At 43.8% G+C, this 15,535-nt stretch overlaps 1 protein-coding gene across 3 annotated transcripts in view; it reads left to right on the top strand.

Annotated features, from left to right (window-relative positions):
• The window catches only part of SULF1 (sulfatase 1), a 69,097-nt gene that overhangs the window by 33,999 nt on the left and 19,563 nt on the right, over positions 1–15,535 (top strand). For all 3 annotated transcript variants that reach the window (XM_032850350.1, XM_032850351.1, XM_032850352.1), the window contains 8 exons: positions 4,364–4,580; positions 6,807–7,053; positions 8,893–8,989; positions 9,522–9,616; positions 10,168–10,233; positions 11,122–11,294; positions 15,035–15,177; positions 15,272–15,395. In XM_032850350.1, the coding sequence (XP_032706241.1) occupies positions 4,364–4,580; positions 6,807–7,053; positions 8,893–8,989; positions 9,522–9,616; positions 10,168–10,233; positions 11,122–11,294; positions 15,035–15,177; positions 15,272–15,395 (1,162 nt within the window). The remainder of the gene's footprint in view (positions 1–4,363; positions 4,581–6,806; positions 7,054–8,892; positions 8,990–9,521; positions 9,617–10,167; positions 10,234–11,121; positions 11,295–15,034; positions 15,178–15,271; positions 15,396–15,535) is intronic.

Below are 15,535 nucleotides of genomic sequence, written 5' to 3'. Positions count from 1 at the left end.
CGACATGGATATGAAATGCCATTCTCAAGTCCCAGGAGGAATATGGGTGATATTCACCACTACAAAATCCTACTCCATCAAATGAGTTATGGTAGCACTGTAGGTTATAGTGGTGATTACGTGGATAAATTTATATAAAGTGCTCTAGACCAGTACCTGGCATCAAGAGTTCCACAGGTGATGATAATGATGTTGAAGGGAATTGATTGAAGGGCATTTGTCTCATTTCCATTAGGTTTGATTCCACCACACAAGCTACACACATGAGTCCTTGTATCAAAAGGGCCAGCCATCTCTTCTTCATCACGTGTTATTTACATATAAGTGTAGACAGTCAATCAAGGCCACCAAGACACGATTACTAAACAGAGTGGTTTGATGCTGAGCTAACGCCAGGGAACAATTCAGGAGTGTGACACATGGTCCTTGCCTTTAATTTGAAATTCCAGTGTGGTTGGAAAGGCTAAAATGAAATCCTAATATAAACTTACAAAATTATTTTAATAGTGTAATTGAGCCCCTCTCTTGCCGAATGCGTGCAGAAATCACTGTGGAATGAATGTACATGAAGTGATTGGTACAGACGGAGTCAGAGATGCAGGAGATAAACCTAGAGGATGTCCCACGAAGTAGCAGAGGAATTTACGGAAGGGGAGAGTGGTTCAGGGAAGATGGACAGTGGATCTGGCAGTTCACTGATTCACTGATAAACTCCCAGAGAGTAGATAAGAGGGAGCAAGTATGCTATCTGTACCTCTGCACAGGCGTGTGTTCAACAAAGCAGGTCCGGGAGGCTGAGCCGCATCCCCTGGGAGGTTGCCTCCTCCGAATCCCCGCTCCCATCTGGTTGCTGCAGCTCTTAGACAATGCCAAGTCATTGCCTCTCTTTCTTTTGAGCATTTAAGGGGCTTGTGGCATGAGTTTCAGAGTAATTCCTGAGAGCTCTCTTCCTTCGTACTAAGATTTTTAAAGCCCCTCGCTAATGACTCTATTAATAGGGTCTACAGCTTGTTCAAAGGGCCCACGGTAGAGAAAATCATTGGCATTTTTCTCTGTAGCTCTTGTTTTATACAAGAATGTGTATAGGTGTATACATGTGGGTATATGTGTGTGTACATGTGGGTATATATGTGTGTACGTATGCATCCATATACGTATGCCTATAGTATATGTGGGTATATGCATGTATGTATGTGTACATTAATATATATGTGCATATAATATATGTGGGTATATGCATGTGTGTATGTATGCATCCATATATGTATACCTATAGTATAAGCGGGTATATGCGTGTGTACGTACGCATCCATAAATACATGCATATTTGATTTGTGAGATATATGATCCATACCCAGGGTGGTGTCAGATCTCAGGTTTGGTTAAATTCATCTCTTCAGGAAAGAAACACCCCTTCCCTTCACCTCTGCCCTGTAGGACATTAGCGAGGAATTTGGCTAATGGGGAAAAGCAGTTTGGATTCCAGATAGACCAAATCATTAAAAATTCTGCCTAGACTTTCTGTTCTAGAGGAATCTACTTGTACCCTCAGCTCTTCAGGTCACACAAAAAAAGTAGAATTTTTTAATGCATCGTGACTATAAAACTAGGAGGGTTTTCACTGTAGTTACGTGTTTTAAAATTCAAGTTTATACTGAAATTGAAAAAAATTCGAGCCACAAATGACACAAGACCATTATTTTTCAAGAATAAAGTTAACCCTATTTTTCTGTCTGGTCGAAAATAGAGCATTTCTTAAGCCGTTACGAGGCTGAATTGTGGATCCCCTGGCCACTGCTTCTGCTAGCATATGCATCAAGTAGCAAACTCTTAGCTTTGGGATGCTTAAGTTAGAGATTACCCAGATTGATGGACAAGTCCTCAACCATCTGGATTTAGGACAAATACAGATCTAGAATGACACTCAAGCACCACCGATTCCCAATTTTTCTGGAGCTTTGAAAGCATACGGATTATTCTGCTGACACTTCCTGTCAGCAGAAATTCTATTCTATTCTATAGGGCATATAGAATGATACACAGAATGATAGTTTCTGAGAACAATTTTTTTTTCTCCTGAGAACTCTTTTTGAGAATTTCACTGCACCTCCTCCCAGCTCATGGGATGTGTCTAGAAGGGCTACAAACCCAGGCTTGAAAACCACTGGTCTCCACGTTGAATGACAGAACCCTGCCGCAGGCCACACACTGCTTTGTGCTCAACCTTTATAAACACTAAGTTCCCTCACTTGTCAGCTAACTGTGGAGAGAAAGTAAGGAAAACTGGTTACTCTTACAGAAAGCACATAGTCCTGCCTGTAGAGACAAGCCAGTAGTATTCCTCTGTTGCAGCTGGAGTCGTCTTCTGATCCAATTACATCAGTACCTTTCTAGACACAACTTCCTTTGCATACCCAGGCCGCAACATGCATACGCCCCTCTCAAAGACTCATCCTTCTGAGCTGCTTAGACCCACAAATACCTCTTTTGCCCCTGCCATGGGTCCCAGCTGCAGAAAGTTCCAGGGACCAGATGCAAATCGAAGATATTTGTTCTTAACCCCAACTGCACATTGGATTCACCAGGAGAGCTTTGGAAACTCCCAGTGCCCGGCCGTGTGTGAGAACCACTGAGCTCACATAATTCCCCGGTGCCTAATCAACTTGACTTTGCTTTTTTTTTCAGTTAAATCATCTCTAACTTAGTGGGTCCTCGAGTATTCTTGTCTGTGTTGCCTTTCATGGCTTTGTGAATAGAGTTAGTCACCTTGTCTCTTGAGCCTGCTTCTCTGGATGGAGGGAATAGACATTGAGGAGGATATTCTGGTCAAGCCACAAAGAAGATTGTCATCTGATGTCACTGGAAATGACCAAAATCAGTAGCACCAAGAGGGTGTGGGGGTAAAGCAAGATCACAGCCCAAGCCCTATAAACCAGGGATTTGGGAACTCTGTGGTAGAGACACAAGGCGGCTCTGATAATTCAACACTTACAGAGGGCACATGGCTCCAGTAAGAGAAAATAAGCCAAGACTGTACCTCGCTCCACGGTGAGTGGTTGAACCCCATTTTGTACACAAGGGTCGTTTGCTCACCAGGACCTCTGGGACCTTTGACTAAATTTTACCTTGCATTAGGTCACTTGGAGATTAAAATATAATCCAAAGTATGGTACAGGTACAAGGCCGGGATGGGGGGAGGGAGCATCTGAGATCATTTTACGGTGGTGCAGGGAAAACCATCTTTTATTGGATGATTTTTTTATTTATTGAAAATATGTAACTCATGCAACAAATGCATAATTTGACAGGTACTGTTGCTTTGGCCACTGATTAGAAATGTATCCATTTAAGGAAAGGTATTAGTAATTGTATACAGGTGATACTCTTCTCTGGAACAAAAACCAGAGACAGAAGTTGGCTCACACTACGTGCTAGCATGGTCAACTTCAATTCAGGGTCAGTGTTCTTCCCAAACTACCATTTGAGGGAGCGAGTGGGGGGAAAAGAAAAAGAAAGGGGAATGTTATTCAGTCTTTAAGTAAGATATGGAGGAGCTCATGAAATGCCCCCAAGGTGAAATGCTCTTCTTTCTGCCAGATTGCTATTCAAGAAGCGTGGGCGGGAGGTGAATGGAACACTGAAGCCGGATGCTGGGTCCTGTTGATCTAGAGTTGAGCCCGCAGTGTCTGCAGTGGGCTTGGTAGAAGGCTCAAAGGAGAAAACCCTGGGCCAGCTCCCCCATGCCCGTCTCTTGGGAAGGTGAACGATGTGTCCTCCCAAGCAGCTCACTCTGCCGGGTGTGCAGTGTCTGTAGAAGGCTAAGAAGAGGCCCAGAGAAGACCTGACACGCTGGCTCATGCCGTGTGAAAGCTGGTCCACTTGCTCCATGTAGACTCTGATTAAACTCATCTCTGTCTTCCACGGTTTGAGGCAGAAACTCGGGGGCCCGAGAACAAAGCAGCCAAGTGTGTTTCTCCAGAGAAAGAGGGGTCTGGCGAAAACAGCCCTGACAGCTGGGTTCTGTGGCTTGGCGAATTAAGGGCTTTTACATGTTTCATTCAAGACTCTGTTTAGTCTGGATACCGGGGATTTATATATCAATTTTTGGCTCTAGTGTCACGGAGGTGGTTCTGATTTCCAGTGATTTCGTTGTCATCCGCAGTTGCCTACAGTGAGAGAAAGAGCTGAGAGAACCGGGGTTAGGGGGGTATGGACTGAATGGCAGTCTCAGCTAGAAGCTTGCCTTTCTTGCTTGGCTCTCCTTAAAGGGGTTTCTCATGCTGCCCCAAACCTAAGGCAGCCGTCCTTAATCAGAAACACCTGGAGCGGGATGGGTAACCCGCTTTCACATTGGCTTTTGCAGAAGTGGCAGTGCATTGAGGACACATCTGGCAAGCTTCGAATTCACAAGTGTAAAGGATCCGGGGACCTGCTAACGGTCCAGCACAGCACGCGGAACCTCTACGCTCGCGGCTTCCCGGACAAGGACAAAGAATGCAGCTGCGGAGAGTCCAGCTATCGTGGAGGCAGAAGCCAGAGGAAGAGTCAAAGGCAGTTCCTGAGAAACCAGGGGACCCCCAGTAAGCTTCGCGCGGGGGGCCCTCTCAGGGGAAGGCAGAGTGCTCTGCCGATGGACAACAGGGAGACGAGAAAGGCTTGCTCCGTCTACGTTTGAGATCTTATCCATTCAGAGGTTTAGCGCCAAAAGCAAAGAATTGTTCTGTTTAGAAGAGCGAAGCTAAGTTGAAATCTGGGGTTTGTGGACATTTTAACTTAAGCATAGAATGAAAATATATTCAGTAAAAGTACTAGACACAAACTATACACACACCTAAAAGAGCTAAAAAGGGGTAACAGGTGTGGGGAGGAGCAGAGGGTATAGTTTAGGTCAGTTTTAGTTTACATGAATACTAATGTCCTGATTTGTCTGCCTTGAGCTGTTCTTAAAAAAAAAAAGGAGGAAAATAAAAATTCGAGGTTTCATTGCTTATAGATTTAATAAGAAAAATATAAATACTTTTTTTAAAGGTACATCTGTTGTAGGACAGTATCTTTTTTTTTTTTTTTAGTTCTGGTTGACTGGCAGGGTCAAACTAGTCAAATTCAGCATGAAAAGCACTGCCTAGCATTTTCTTTATAAAAATTCTATCAGGCAACTATGAAATTCCTGTGATTATACAGATGTGAAAACCCAGTCTGGCCCCTTCCCTAAAAGAATGAGAGTCTAGTGCCATCTAGTGGCATATTAGGAAAAGTGACTCATTTCTGTGGCAATTCTTTTTCATACTGGTTTGGAAATGAGTAAAATACATTTTCTGTGTTGTTGTTTTAAGTAGGCTATACACACAACGTGGGGTTTGAACTCACGACCCCAAGATCAAGAGTCGTGTGCTCTACCGACTGAGACAGCCAGGTGTCCCCCTCATTGTAAATTAGGAAATCAATCACTAGAACAATAGAGGCTCTTAGCGCTGGCTTTTTAATCCTAGACCTCACAGATGGATTTTAAGGGATCATGAGCCTTCTAACATTTTATCCAAAATAATAAGTCTATTCTGTATATATGTGCACATTTTTCTGGATGTCCCTAACTTTCAACATATTCTTAAACAAATCCCTAACCCAAAGGCTAAAAATGATTGATTTAAGAGATCTTTTTTCCTCCCTAAGAGAAAATGCCAGGTTTAATCATTTACACAAAGATATCAAACAGAAAGCCGGAAGGGGCAGCCTCCACAGCAGTGACCACGAACACTGATTTTGTCCGACGTTGAACACAAATGGAGATGCCTGGGGCCGTTCTTTCAAACCATGTAGAATCTCACCTATTTGAGGACAGGAGTTGCTTGTGAGCACACTCCGTGCCCTGCTGACTGTCACAGAGGCGTTTCCTCCTCTGGAAACTGCCATCATGGCGGGATCCTGTGGCAAGTGCCATTCTGAGTCCATGGCCTGGGTGTTCTCTTTTTCCTATTTTAGCAGCAGGCTGGAGAAAGAGGGCCGCATGAGTATGTCCCCTCAGAGCCAAAGTTCATCTGGTAAGGAGGGGCCAAGGTTTATGCATTAAAGCCTGTGTCTAGCACACTATGAGCCTTGACCACGTCTACAGACCAGAAACCATGCTGGCCTACCCCTGGCATTGCCCTCCATCTGCCAGGTATTAAAAGTCAGCTGCCTGATAAAAAGCATTTGCAAAATTTAATTTTTCTCTATTTTTTTATCTATTTGACACCTTCAAATAGAAGGTGTCAAGAACATGTACCCTTTTGTAAAAGCAGCCCAGTGTTGGAGAAAGACTGTGGCCTTTAGAATCTGGTAGATTAGAGCCCTGGCTCCCACAGCTCTTGGCTCCATACCCTTGCAAAATGTAAGCAGCATTCAGAGCTTCAGTTTTCCCATCCGTAAGAATCATCGCACCAAATTTATGAGTCTGTTCTGGCAATCTATTAAGTTTTTTCTTAATATAAGGATTTATTATAATAATACAGGTCTTCCAAGATTGTGGATTAGAGATAAATATGAACTGAATAATATATAGCAAAGGCCCAGTCAATAAGAGTCAGTATTATGATTAATACCATAATTGGGAATAGAGATTTATGCAAACAAACTGCCTTAGCAGTTCACGTTGAAAACGCAGTACGGAAGTTCACAGCTTGCTGTGAGTGGAAAGGAACTTAGACGCACCCCCTTCTCCACTGGAGGGACGAAGGGCTAAGGCCAGGGGAGCGTGCCATCCATCCACTGCTATGCAGCGCCCAAGCCCAGACAAGAGCCCATGTTAATGTGTATTCCCTTATTTCCAGAGTACAAGCCCAGATTTGTCCATACTCGGCAAACACGTTCCTTATCCGTCGAATTTGAAGGCGAAATATATGACATAAACCTGGAAGAAGAGGAATTGCAAGTGTTACGACCCAGAAACATTGCCAAGCGCCACGATGAAGGCCACAGGGGGCCTGGAGGTCCCCAGGCTGCCGGCGACGGGGACGCAATGCTGGCAGACAGAGACAATGCCCTGGGCCTGCCCACCACTGTCCGAGTGACTCACAAGTAGGAAGGCTTTAGGTGTTCTCAGGGGCTGAGTTCCCAGTCATCCTCCCCTCTCCATTATCACTGTCTTGCTTCTTTTTTTTTTATTATTATTATTAAAGATTTTTATTTATTTGACAGAAAGAGAAATCACAAATAGGCAGAGAGGTAGGCGGGGGGGTGGGGAAGCAGGCTCCCCACTGAGCAGAGACCCCAATGTGGGACTCGATCCCAGGACCCTGAGACCATGACCTGAGTCGAAGGCAGAGGCTTAACCCACTGAGCCACCCAGGCACCCCACTCTTTTGCTTCTTCATAAAAAGTGATATTGCTCGGCTGTACAGGGTCCAGAGGTTGGCCCACAGAACAACTGGAGTTTAAAGAAGCAAGGGGGTGTCCAAACAGTCATACATTTGGACACATGCTTTCGATTCAGTTTCACATGAAGGCTGATCTGCTGGGAATTTAGCCAAAGCGGTTCTATCACATCTTAACTTAGCAGTCATGGATCTCTGCCCTTGAACAGTTACCTTTATGGGAGTCTAGGAAACAGATGGAAACCAAGACTGGCACTGTAGAGGCTCAGAGGAGCTGTACATTCATACCCCAAAGGAGGACTGAGAGTCCAGGAGAAGCTTCTGGAGAGGTGGGATGTGGTGGGAATGGAGGTAAGATGCCGAAACACCTAATTAACCAGGGAGGATCCCAGAGGGCAGGGAGGGCCTCAGGAATCATAGAGACAGGGAAGGAGACGATTATCCCACAGCTGTAATGCACCACCTCGGTTCTCCATTTCCTTCTAGAATCGTTACTCTCATGAGAGAGAAAAATTTTCTTTCTGAATTTAGTAGCCAGGGTTTTTTTCTTTCTCATTCTATCACTTTGGGGAGGCCCGGTATTACGAGCTCTGGCAGGATTTTTATCTTTGGGACTGGTCTTCCCGTGCCTGTGCAGTTGACCTTGAACAAGACAGGGATTGGGAACACAGACCCTCCCCCTATTCCACAGTTGAAAATCCACTTATAACTTTTGACTCCCCAGAAACTTAACTGCTAGTGGCTTACGGTTGACCAGAAGCCTTAACAATGACATAAACAGTCAATTAACACTTATTTCATATGTATCATATACTATATTCTTACCGTAGTATAAGTTAGAGAAAACAGTGTTGTTAAAATCATAAGGAAGAGGGAGGAGAAAATATGTTTACAGCTCTGGATTGTGCTCATTTAAAAAAAAAAAAAAAAACTACTTATAAGTCAACCTGTGCTGTTCCAGCCTATGTCATTCCAAGGTCAACTGTAGTTGTTTAGAATTACATGCTAGGAGATTCAGACCAGGATTTGTTTCTCTTTCAGTACCGATCAACCCCTTATCCCAATATTTCTCTGCCATAGGGTTATTTCTTTGCTTCAAACTGAATGAGGTACTTGAGGCAGGGTCTTTGTAACAAAATGAATAGGATAATAACCCCTTCTAACTCTGCATTTCTTCAGTCAGACAACTTGCTTCCATTATAACTGTGGAAACCTGCCTGTTTCCTACGTAGTTGACAAGGCTTTCAAATCTGGAGTTTTCCGGTGGTCGCTGTTCTTGCAGACATGAATACTGAACGTTGCTGTAAAAGGGGATCTCAGTAAGGGTCTCTCTCTGATACCATCCTTTCCCCACCCGGGTGTCCAGGAGACATTCCCACGTATCCTTGTCTATGGCTCAGCTTCAAACTACTGCTTGCCTCCAAATTAAGAGTTTAGAAGACAATGTTGTTCCCTTTGCTATTTCTAATGGGTTTTTTTTTTTTTAAATGCAGATTAGCTTATAAACCTATTTCTAATGTTCTGGGTTTGTTTGTTTTTGCAGGTGCTTTATTCTCCCAAATGATACAATCCACTGTGAGAGAGAACTGTATCAATCGGCCAGAGCCTGGAAGGACCACAAGGCGTACATTGATAAAGAGGTTAGCCACAGCTGTGTGATTGGAAGGTGTAGTCCAAAGGCAAACCCAGCGCACCAGCTCCATGGCGGCCAGTGGGGCTCCATGTGTGTCCACTTCATTTATTTTATTTATGATTTTTTTTTTTTACAATGACAACTACGTGAAAAATAGCGTAGCAAAGTATTTTTCTTTCCCTGGGGATATAGTGATCATCCTGTCTGAAAACAAAATAGGGTGTGAGGAAACCGTGGGGGTTGGCTCGAGGACCTGTTGAAATCTCCTCGAGGAAATGATCCAGTCGTAAGCAAGGCACCTGCTCACGTTTGTCTCAGTGGGAACATCAGCGGGAGGACCCGAAGATCATCTGGTCGTGATCATCATGACCAGCGGGAACATCGTGGTAGACATACTCTGTGCCCAGTTTGTTTCTAAGTTAATTACCATCTCAGGGGATAGCCGGAATTATGGAACACAAAAAACGAGGTGAAAGAGGGGCACTCGGCGCAGGAAATCCTGATCTTCAGATGTCATTGTTCAAATACGTGTCTTCCAGATTGAAGCCTTGCAAGACAAAATTAAGAATTTAAGAGAAGTGAGAGGACACCTAAAAAGGAGAAAACCAGAGGAATGTGCCTGTGGTAAACAGAGGTGAGTGCAGCCCCCTGGCGGTCTTGCTTCCAAACTTGTGTTTCCACAAGCTCCAGGGATAAGAACTGGGCTTCTTTCTCTCTTATGCCAATAGAAAGCTTTATAAATTGAATTTGTTACCATATACTGTAATGACCTAAACTCCTTAGGTTAAATGAAATATGTCATAAATCTAAGCCGAAGGATAAAAAGGCCCTATTAAGCTAAGATCGTTAAAGTAACCACTTTCTTTCACTTCTGCTTTTTGTTGTTGTTGTTGTTGTTGTTGTTGTTTTCTTTTTTTTAAGGGACCCCTGGGTGGCTCAGTTGATTGAGCAATTGTCTTCAGCTCCGGTCATGATCCCAGGGTCTCAGGATCAAGCCCCATGCTGGGCTCCTTGCTCAGCATGGAGCCTGCCTCTCTCTCTCTGCCCCTCCCTCCTGCTCAGCTTTCCCTCTCTCTCTCTCTTTCAAGTAAATAAGTAAATAAAATATTTAAAAATACAATAAAATGAACTGTCTGATCGAATGTGAGACTACGAAGACTCACTCTTCAATCTTCTTGCCCGTAGCTACTATAATAAAGAGAAAGGTGTAAAAAAGCAAGAGAAGGTGAAGAGTCATCTCCACCCATTCAAGTAAGTGAGTCTCTGTTTTCCGCATTTGCTGGGAGTGGAGGACTGTCCACTGGGCACTTCTGAAACATAGTAGGGGCCCCTATGTTCCACGTAGTGCTGCTCGCTAGCAAGCAGATTTAGTCAGGAGGGCCCAGAGCCCAAGAAGTTGGAAACAAAGCCCATACCTTGCCAAGAGACCACAGGGATGCTTTTGGAATCCTTTGAGGGGGAACCACAAGGAATTCTACTCTAATTCTGAGTGTGTTTTCCAACCGTCTGTGAGGTGGTACCTGGATTTTATTCTATGCACTGCTTCCTCTGGACAGTGATTGGGAAATGGAACCATCTTGAATAGGATGGTGCGTTCCACAGAGTGGTCTGCAATTGTGCTGAATTCTGAAAGTTGGGAGAAATACACATTTTTTTAAATAACAGTAAAATTTGCTCATGAAGGGGATTTAGGATTGAGCCTCAACAAAAGTTGAGTGCTTTATGGAAAAAAAAAAAAAGCAAAATAATAGCAAAAGGAAATTCTTTCCAAGCCATCTAATCCCACTAACCATGGACTTTATGGCCAATGAGTCCCGAGTCCCCACGGAGTTAAGCCATTTGTCCAAATGCTGTGGCCAGCGGGATCTATGGATTCACACTGACATTCCTTTCCACCAGTGTTTCCATGTAAATAAGAAAGAAAATGTTGATCCTTTCAAGCTCAGTAAAATTCTAAGAGAGTTGTCACTTAACGAGTTTGTCTTCACTCTTGCCTATTATAGTTCGAGGTCCTCTGTGAAAAAGAAAAGTCATCCATTATTGTGTGTCTGCCTCTTTGTGTGAGGTTCATAAGGACGATAATATTTTTAGTCAGGCAAGTCCTTTCTGATCCCAAACGCATCCCTTCTACTGGAACAGGGAAGCTGCTCAGGAAGTAGACAGCAAACTGCAGCTTTTCAAGGAGAACCGCAGGAGGAAGAAGGAGAGGAAGGAGAAGAAACGCCAGAGGAAGGGGGAGGAATGCAGCCTGCCTGGCCTCACCTGCTTTACCCACGACAACAACCACTGGCAGACGGCCCCATTCTGGAACTGTAAGTGTTGCATGGTTTTGGTTTCAGGTTTTTTTGGTTTTTGGTTTTTGGTTTTTAGAAATATATTCCCCAGTTTTGTGGCACCTGGGCAGCTTTATTGGTTAAGTGTTGACTCTTGGTTTTGGCTCAGGTCATGATCTCAGGGTCGTGAGATCGAGCCCCACATGGAGCTCCTCGCTCAGCATGGAGTCTGCTCATGACTCTCCCTCTCCCTCTGCCCCTCCCCCCCACTCATGCTCTCTAAAAAAATACATAAAATCTTTTTAAAAAGTAATTCTTGGGGCTCCTGGGTGGTTCAGTGGGTTAAGCCTCTGCCTTCAGCTCAGGTCATGATCTCAGGGTCCTGGGATCGAGCCCCGCATCGGGCTCTCTGCTTGGCGGGGAGCCTGCTTCCTTCTTTCTCTGCTACTTGTGATCTCTCTCTCCCTCTCTGTCAAATAAATAAATAAGATCTTAAAAAAAAAAAAAGTCATTCTTTTCCCCAGTTTTATTGAGCTATAATTGACACACAGCATCTTCCAAGTTTAAGGTGTATGGCATAATGACCTGACTTCTGTGTGTTGCCACATGATGACCACAGTAAGTTCAGTTCACATCCGTCACACCATCTGAGTTGCTGCTAACTGCCGCCGTGCGGAGAGACACCGACTCACACGACAGTTACTAAAATGAGGGCTTCAGCAGCCTGAAACCAGGGATCTAGAATGATTCAAGAGGAGACCATCATATTATTTTCTGTACTGGCAACTAGAATGATCTTGCCGAAAATTACTATTTTCTTTGGAAATCAGTTTCCATATTTTATTTTTTTTCAAGTTGTATAATATTTTATTTTCATAGAAAACTTTTAGTTTCCATATTTTATTTGAAAATACCATGCTCGCCCTGGGTGTGTCTCCTGATGGTGTTACTTCACATACTGCCCACCTCTAGGCAGAGTTCCTACCCAGTAAGGCTGGGTTTAGTCATATCTGTTACCAAATAGCTAAATGGATGGACAGTCTTGCCTTGAATACATTTTATTTCTGTTTTATTTCATGTCATATTCTAAGTGTAATAAAAGGAAGGGAAAACCCCTTCAATGTAGGGTCTCTATTCGAAATCTCAGTCCTCTTTAGTACCTAGCACTATGCCCACAGAAGAATAGGGACTTTAGAAAATATATGGTTTTACATGGAATTGCTGATGATATGAATAATAACAATGTGCACTTTTTTTTTTTTTTTTTTTTTTGGAGAGAGGGCACACTAGCAGGGGTGAGGAGTAGGAGGGCAGAGGGAGAGGAAGAGAGAGAATCTTAAACAGGCTCCACACCCAACACAGAGGCAATGCGGGACTCAATCTCACGATCCTGAGATCTTGACCTGAGCCAAAATCAAGAGCTGGACACTTAACCAACTGAGTCACCCAGGTGCCCCAGCGATTGTAAACTTTTAAAATTCACACTTACAATGCTTTAGTGGCCTAGGCACAGTATTGACAGAGGTCATCTAGAAATAGTGCCTTCAATTTTTGTGACATATCATCTGATTGAAGGCGTACCATCCCGGGAAGTAGCTAACACTGCAGACCTTCTCCTTGAAAAGAGCCCAGGAGACCACCTGGGTCAATGTTTCTCAAAGTAGGATTTGGAGACCCCAGGAACCCCAGAACCCGGTCCTATCTCTGAGGATTTTTGTTTTATCTTTCCATTTTGATGCTTTTTTATTTCAGTGTCTAAGTTTGCATTTTCATTTCCAGCCATATTGAGGCCAAGTGAAGTCTTAGACTCATAGCATTTAATGTTTACTCTTGTTCCCTAAACTGGGGTGTGAGGATCTCTGAGGGTCATTCAGGTTGCAGGGGTCCGTCCTCCACCAAGATCCAGGCTGGGGCACCAGAGGCACAGCAGCCTGAAAAATCGTTTCTGCGGGGCAAGGATGAATAGATGGAACAAGGGGGACATTTAGGGCAGGGAAACTGCTTTGTGTGACACTAGACTAGTGGGTACATGGCATTATACATTGGTCAAAGCCCATAGAACACACAACACCAAGAGCGAACCCTAATGCAGACTATGGACCTTGGGTGATGACATGTCAATGTCGGTTCATCAGTTGTCACAGATGCACCACTGTTGTGAGGGATGTTGCTGGTGGGGAAGGTTGGGCATCATGGGGATGGGGTTCTCTCCAGAAATTCTCTGTGCCTTCTGCTCAGTTTTGTTGTGAACCTTTTTATGCCCTAAAAAGTCTATTAAAATAAAATTGGGGAAAAATCATTTCTCATTCGTTGTTTAAAACCTCTTTTTCAGCTTGAGGAGATAGTGTGTTTAATATTGGATGCTGGGGGGGTGGGGGGAGGTGCCTGAGTGGCTCAATTGGTTAAGCATCTGCCTTCAGTTCAGGTTGTGATCCCAGAGTCCTGGGATGGAGCCCCAGGTTGGGCTCTCTGATCAGCAGGAAGTCTGCTTCTCCCTCTCTCTTTCTCAAATAAATAGAATCTTAAAAAAAAAAAAAAAGATACTGGATGGGGGTTAAGTAGTATGTAGTCGTAGGAGTATCCCCTCTAGGGACACCTGCATGGCTCAGTCAGTTAAGCATCTGCCTTTAACTCAGGTCATGATCCCAGTGTCCTGGGATCGAGTCCCTCATCGGTCTCCTTGCTCATCAGGGAGTCTGCTTCTCCCTCTGACCCTCCCCCCTCTCATGCTCACTCTCTCCCTCAAATAAATAAATAAATAAATAAATCTTTAAAAAAAAAGATTAAATGAGTTAATAAATGCAAAGTACATAATGGACAGTGAATGCTCATTAAGTGTACCTATCCCAAAAAAAATATTTGCTGGACAGCAGATTTTTAAAATGCAATTATCATTGTAAGAAAGGTCAACAAATTTGGAAACTGCCTTTCTATAAAAGAAGACCAAGTAGTTTGTTTTGTTTTGTTTTAATTTGACATCTGTTTTGCATACTTTCCACCAGTTAACCAGTGAACCTCTGCGTGGTACGTAACGTGTTCATAGTCATAGCCCGTTTCATGTTAAAAATTGTTGGGGCACCTGGGTGACGCAGTTAGTTAAGCACCCCACTCTTGGTTTCAGCTCAGGTCATGATCTCTGGGTCGTGAGACTGAACCCAAGTTGGGGTCTGCACCGAGCTGGGAGTCTGCTTGAGATTCTCTCTCTCTCCCTCTTCCCCTCCACCCATGCATGCGTGAGTGCATGCTCTCTCTCTCAAATAAATAAATCTTTAAAAAAAAAAAAAGTTGTCTACAATGATCAAAATAATCCCCTTTCTGCGTACCATTTGTGAGTGTGATCATGATGCAGAGAACAAGCAAGGGCACAACGTCCTTCTCTGTACTATGTAACTTTTTTTTCCTTTTTTAAGAGAAGATCTTAAATAACCAGTAAAAGATAAAAATAACCCCATTCTCCATTCGCTCACCCTTATTTCAGAAACCACTGCCTGACGGTGGAGGGCAAATGAACGTACCGAAAACTTCACGTTGGCCTGAAGTCTATATTCACGATCATAGATGGCCACTGTTTTCCCCATTTTCCACCTGTTCCCACGGCAAATTGTTTAGGGAGGGGGAAAGTATAATTTTTTTTAACATCCAACCACATAGTAGTTACAAGACAGAAAATGTGCCCCTTGCAGTATAAAGATAAGGAAATGTTAGAATGACTAGCCTGCCTCCATTTTCATTGTTGTTGTTTCATTCTTTTCATTTCACTGTTCTGTGTTTACCAACAGTGGGATCATTCTGTGCCTGCACGAGTTCTAACAACAACACCTACTGGTGTTTGCGGACTGTCAACGAGACGCATAATTTTCTTTTCTGTGAGTTCGCCACTGGCTTTTTGGAGTATTTTGATATGAATACAGATCCTTATCAGGTAAGTCAGTATGTTTTCGTGGGATGACAGCTGTTGACAGTAAACTAGCCGGAACCTGAGCTTACCCCTCCCGTCCTGGCCTCTTCGTCCGCAGCTCACCAACACCGTGCACACGGTGGAGCGGGGTATTTTGAATCAGCTGCACGTACAACTCATGGAGCTCAGGAGCTGTCAAGGGTACAAGCAGTGCAACCCAAGACCGAAGGGCCCAGAAGTTGGTAAGAGGGGAATAAGGGTTTTTTTTTTTTTTTCCTGTATTTTCTGGGAAATTCTTTGTGTTGTTGGGTTTTCTGCCTGTGAAGTGTCTCCAGGCATAGACGCAGAGAGTTTGGGATACTTATACGGGAGGCTTGCCAGG

The sequence above is a fragment of the Lontra canadensis genome, unplaced genomic scaffold, assembly GCF_010015895.1.
Source record: "Lontra canadensis isolate GAN:19392208 unplaced genomic scaffold, GSC_riverotter_1.0 scaffold373, whole genome shotgun sequence".
Taxonomy (NCBI): domain Eukaryota; kingdom Metazoa; phylum Chordata; class Mammalia; order Carnivora; family Mustelidae; genus Lontra; species Lontra canadensis.
The sequence above is the reverse complement of the archived record's forward strand: the minus strand, read 5'-3'. Positions and strand labels throughout refer to the sequence as shown.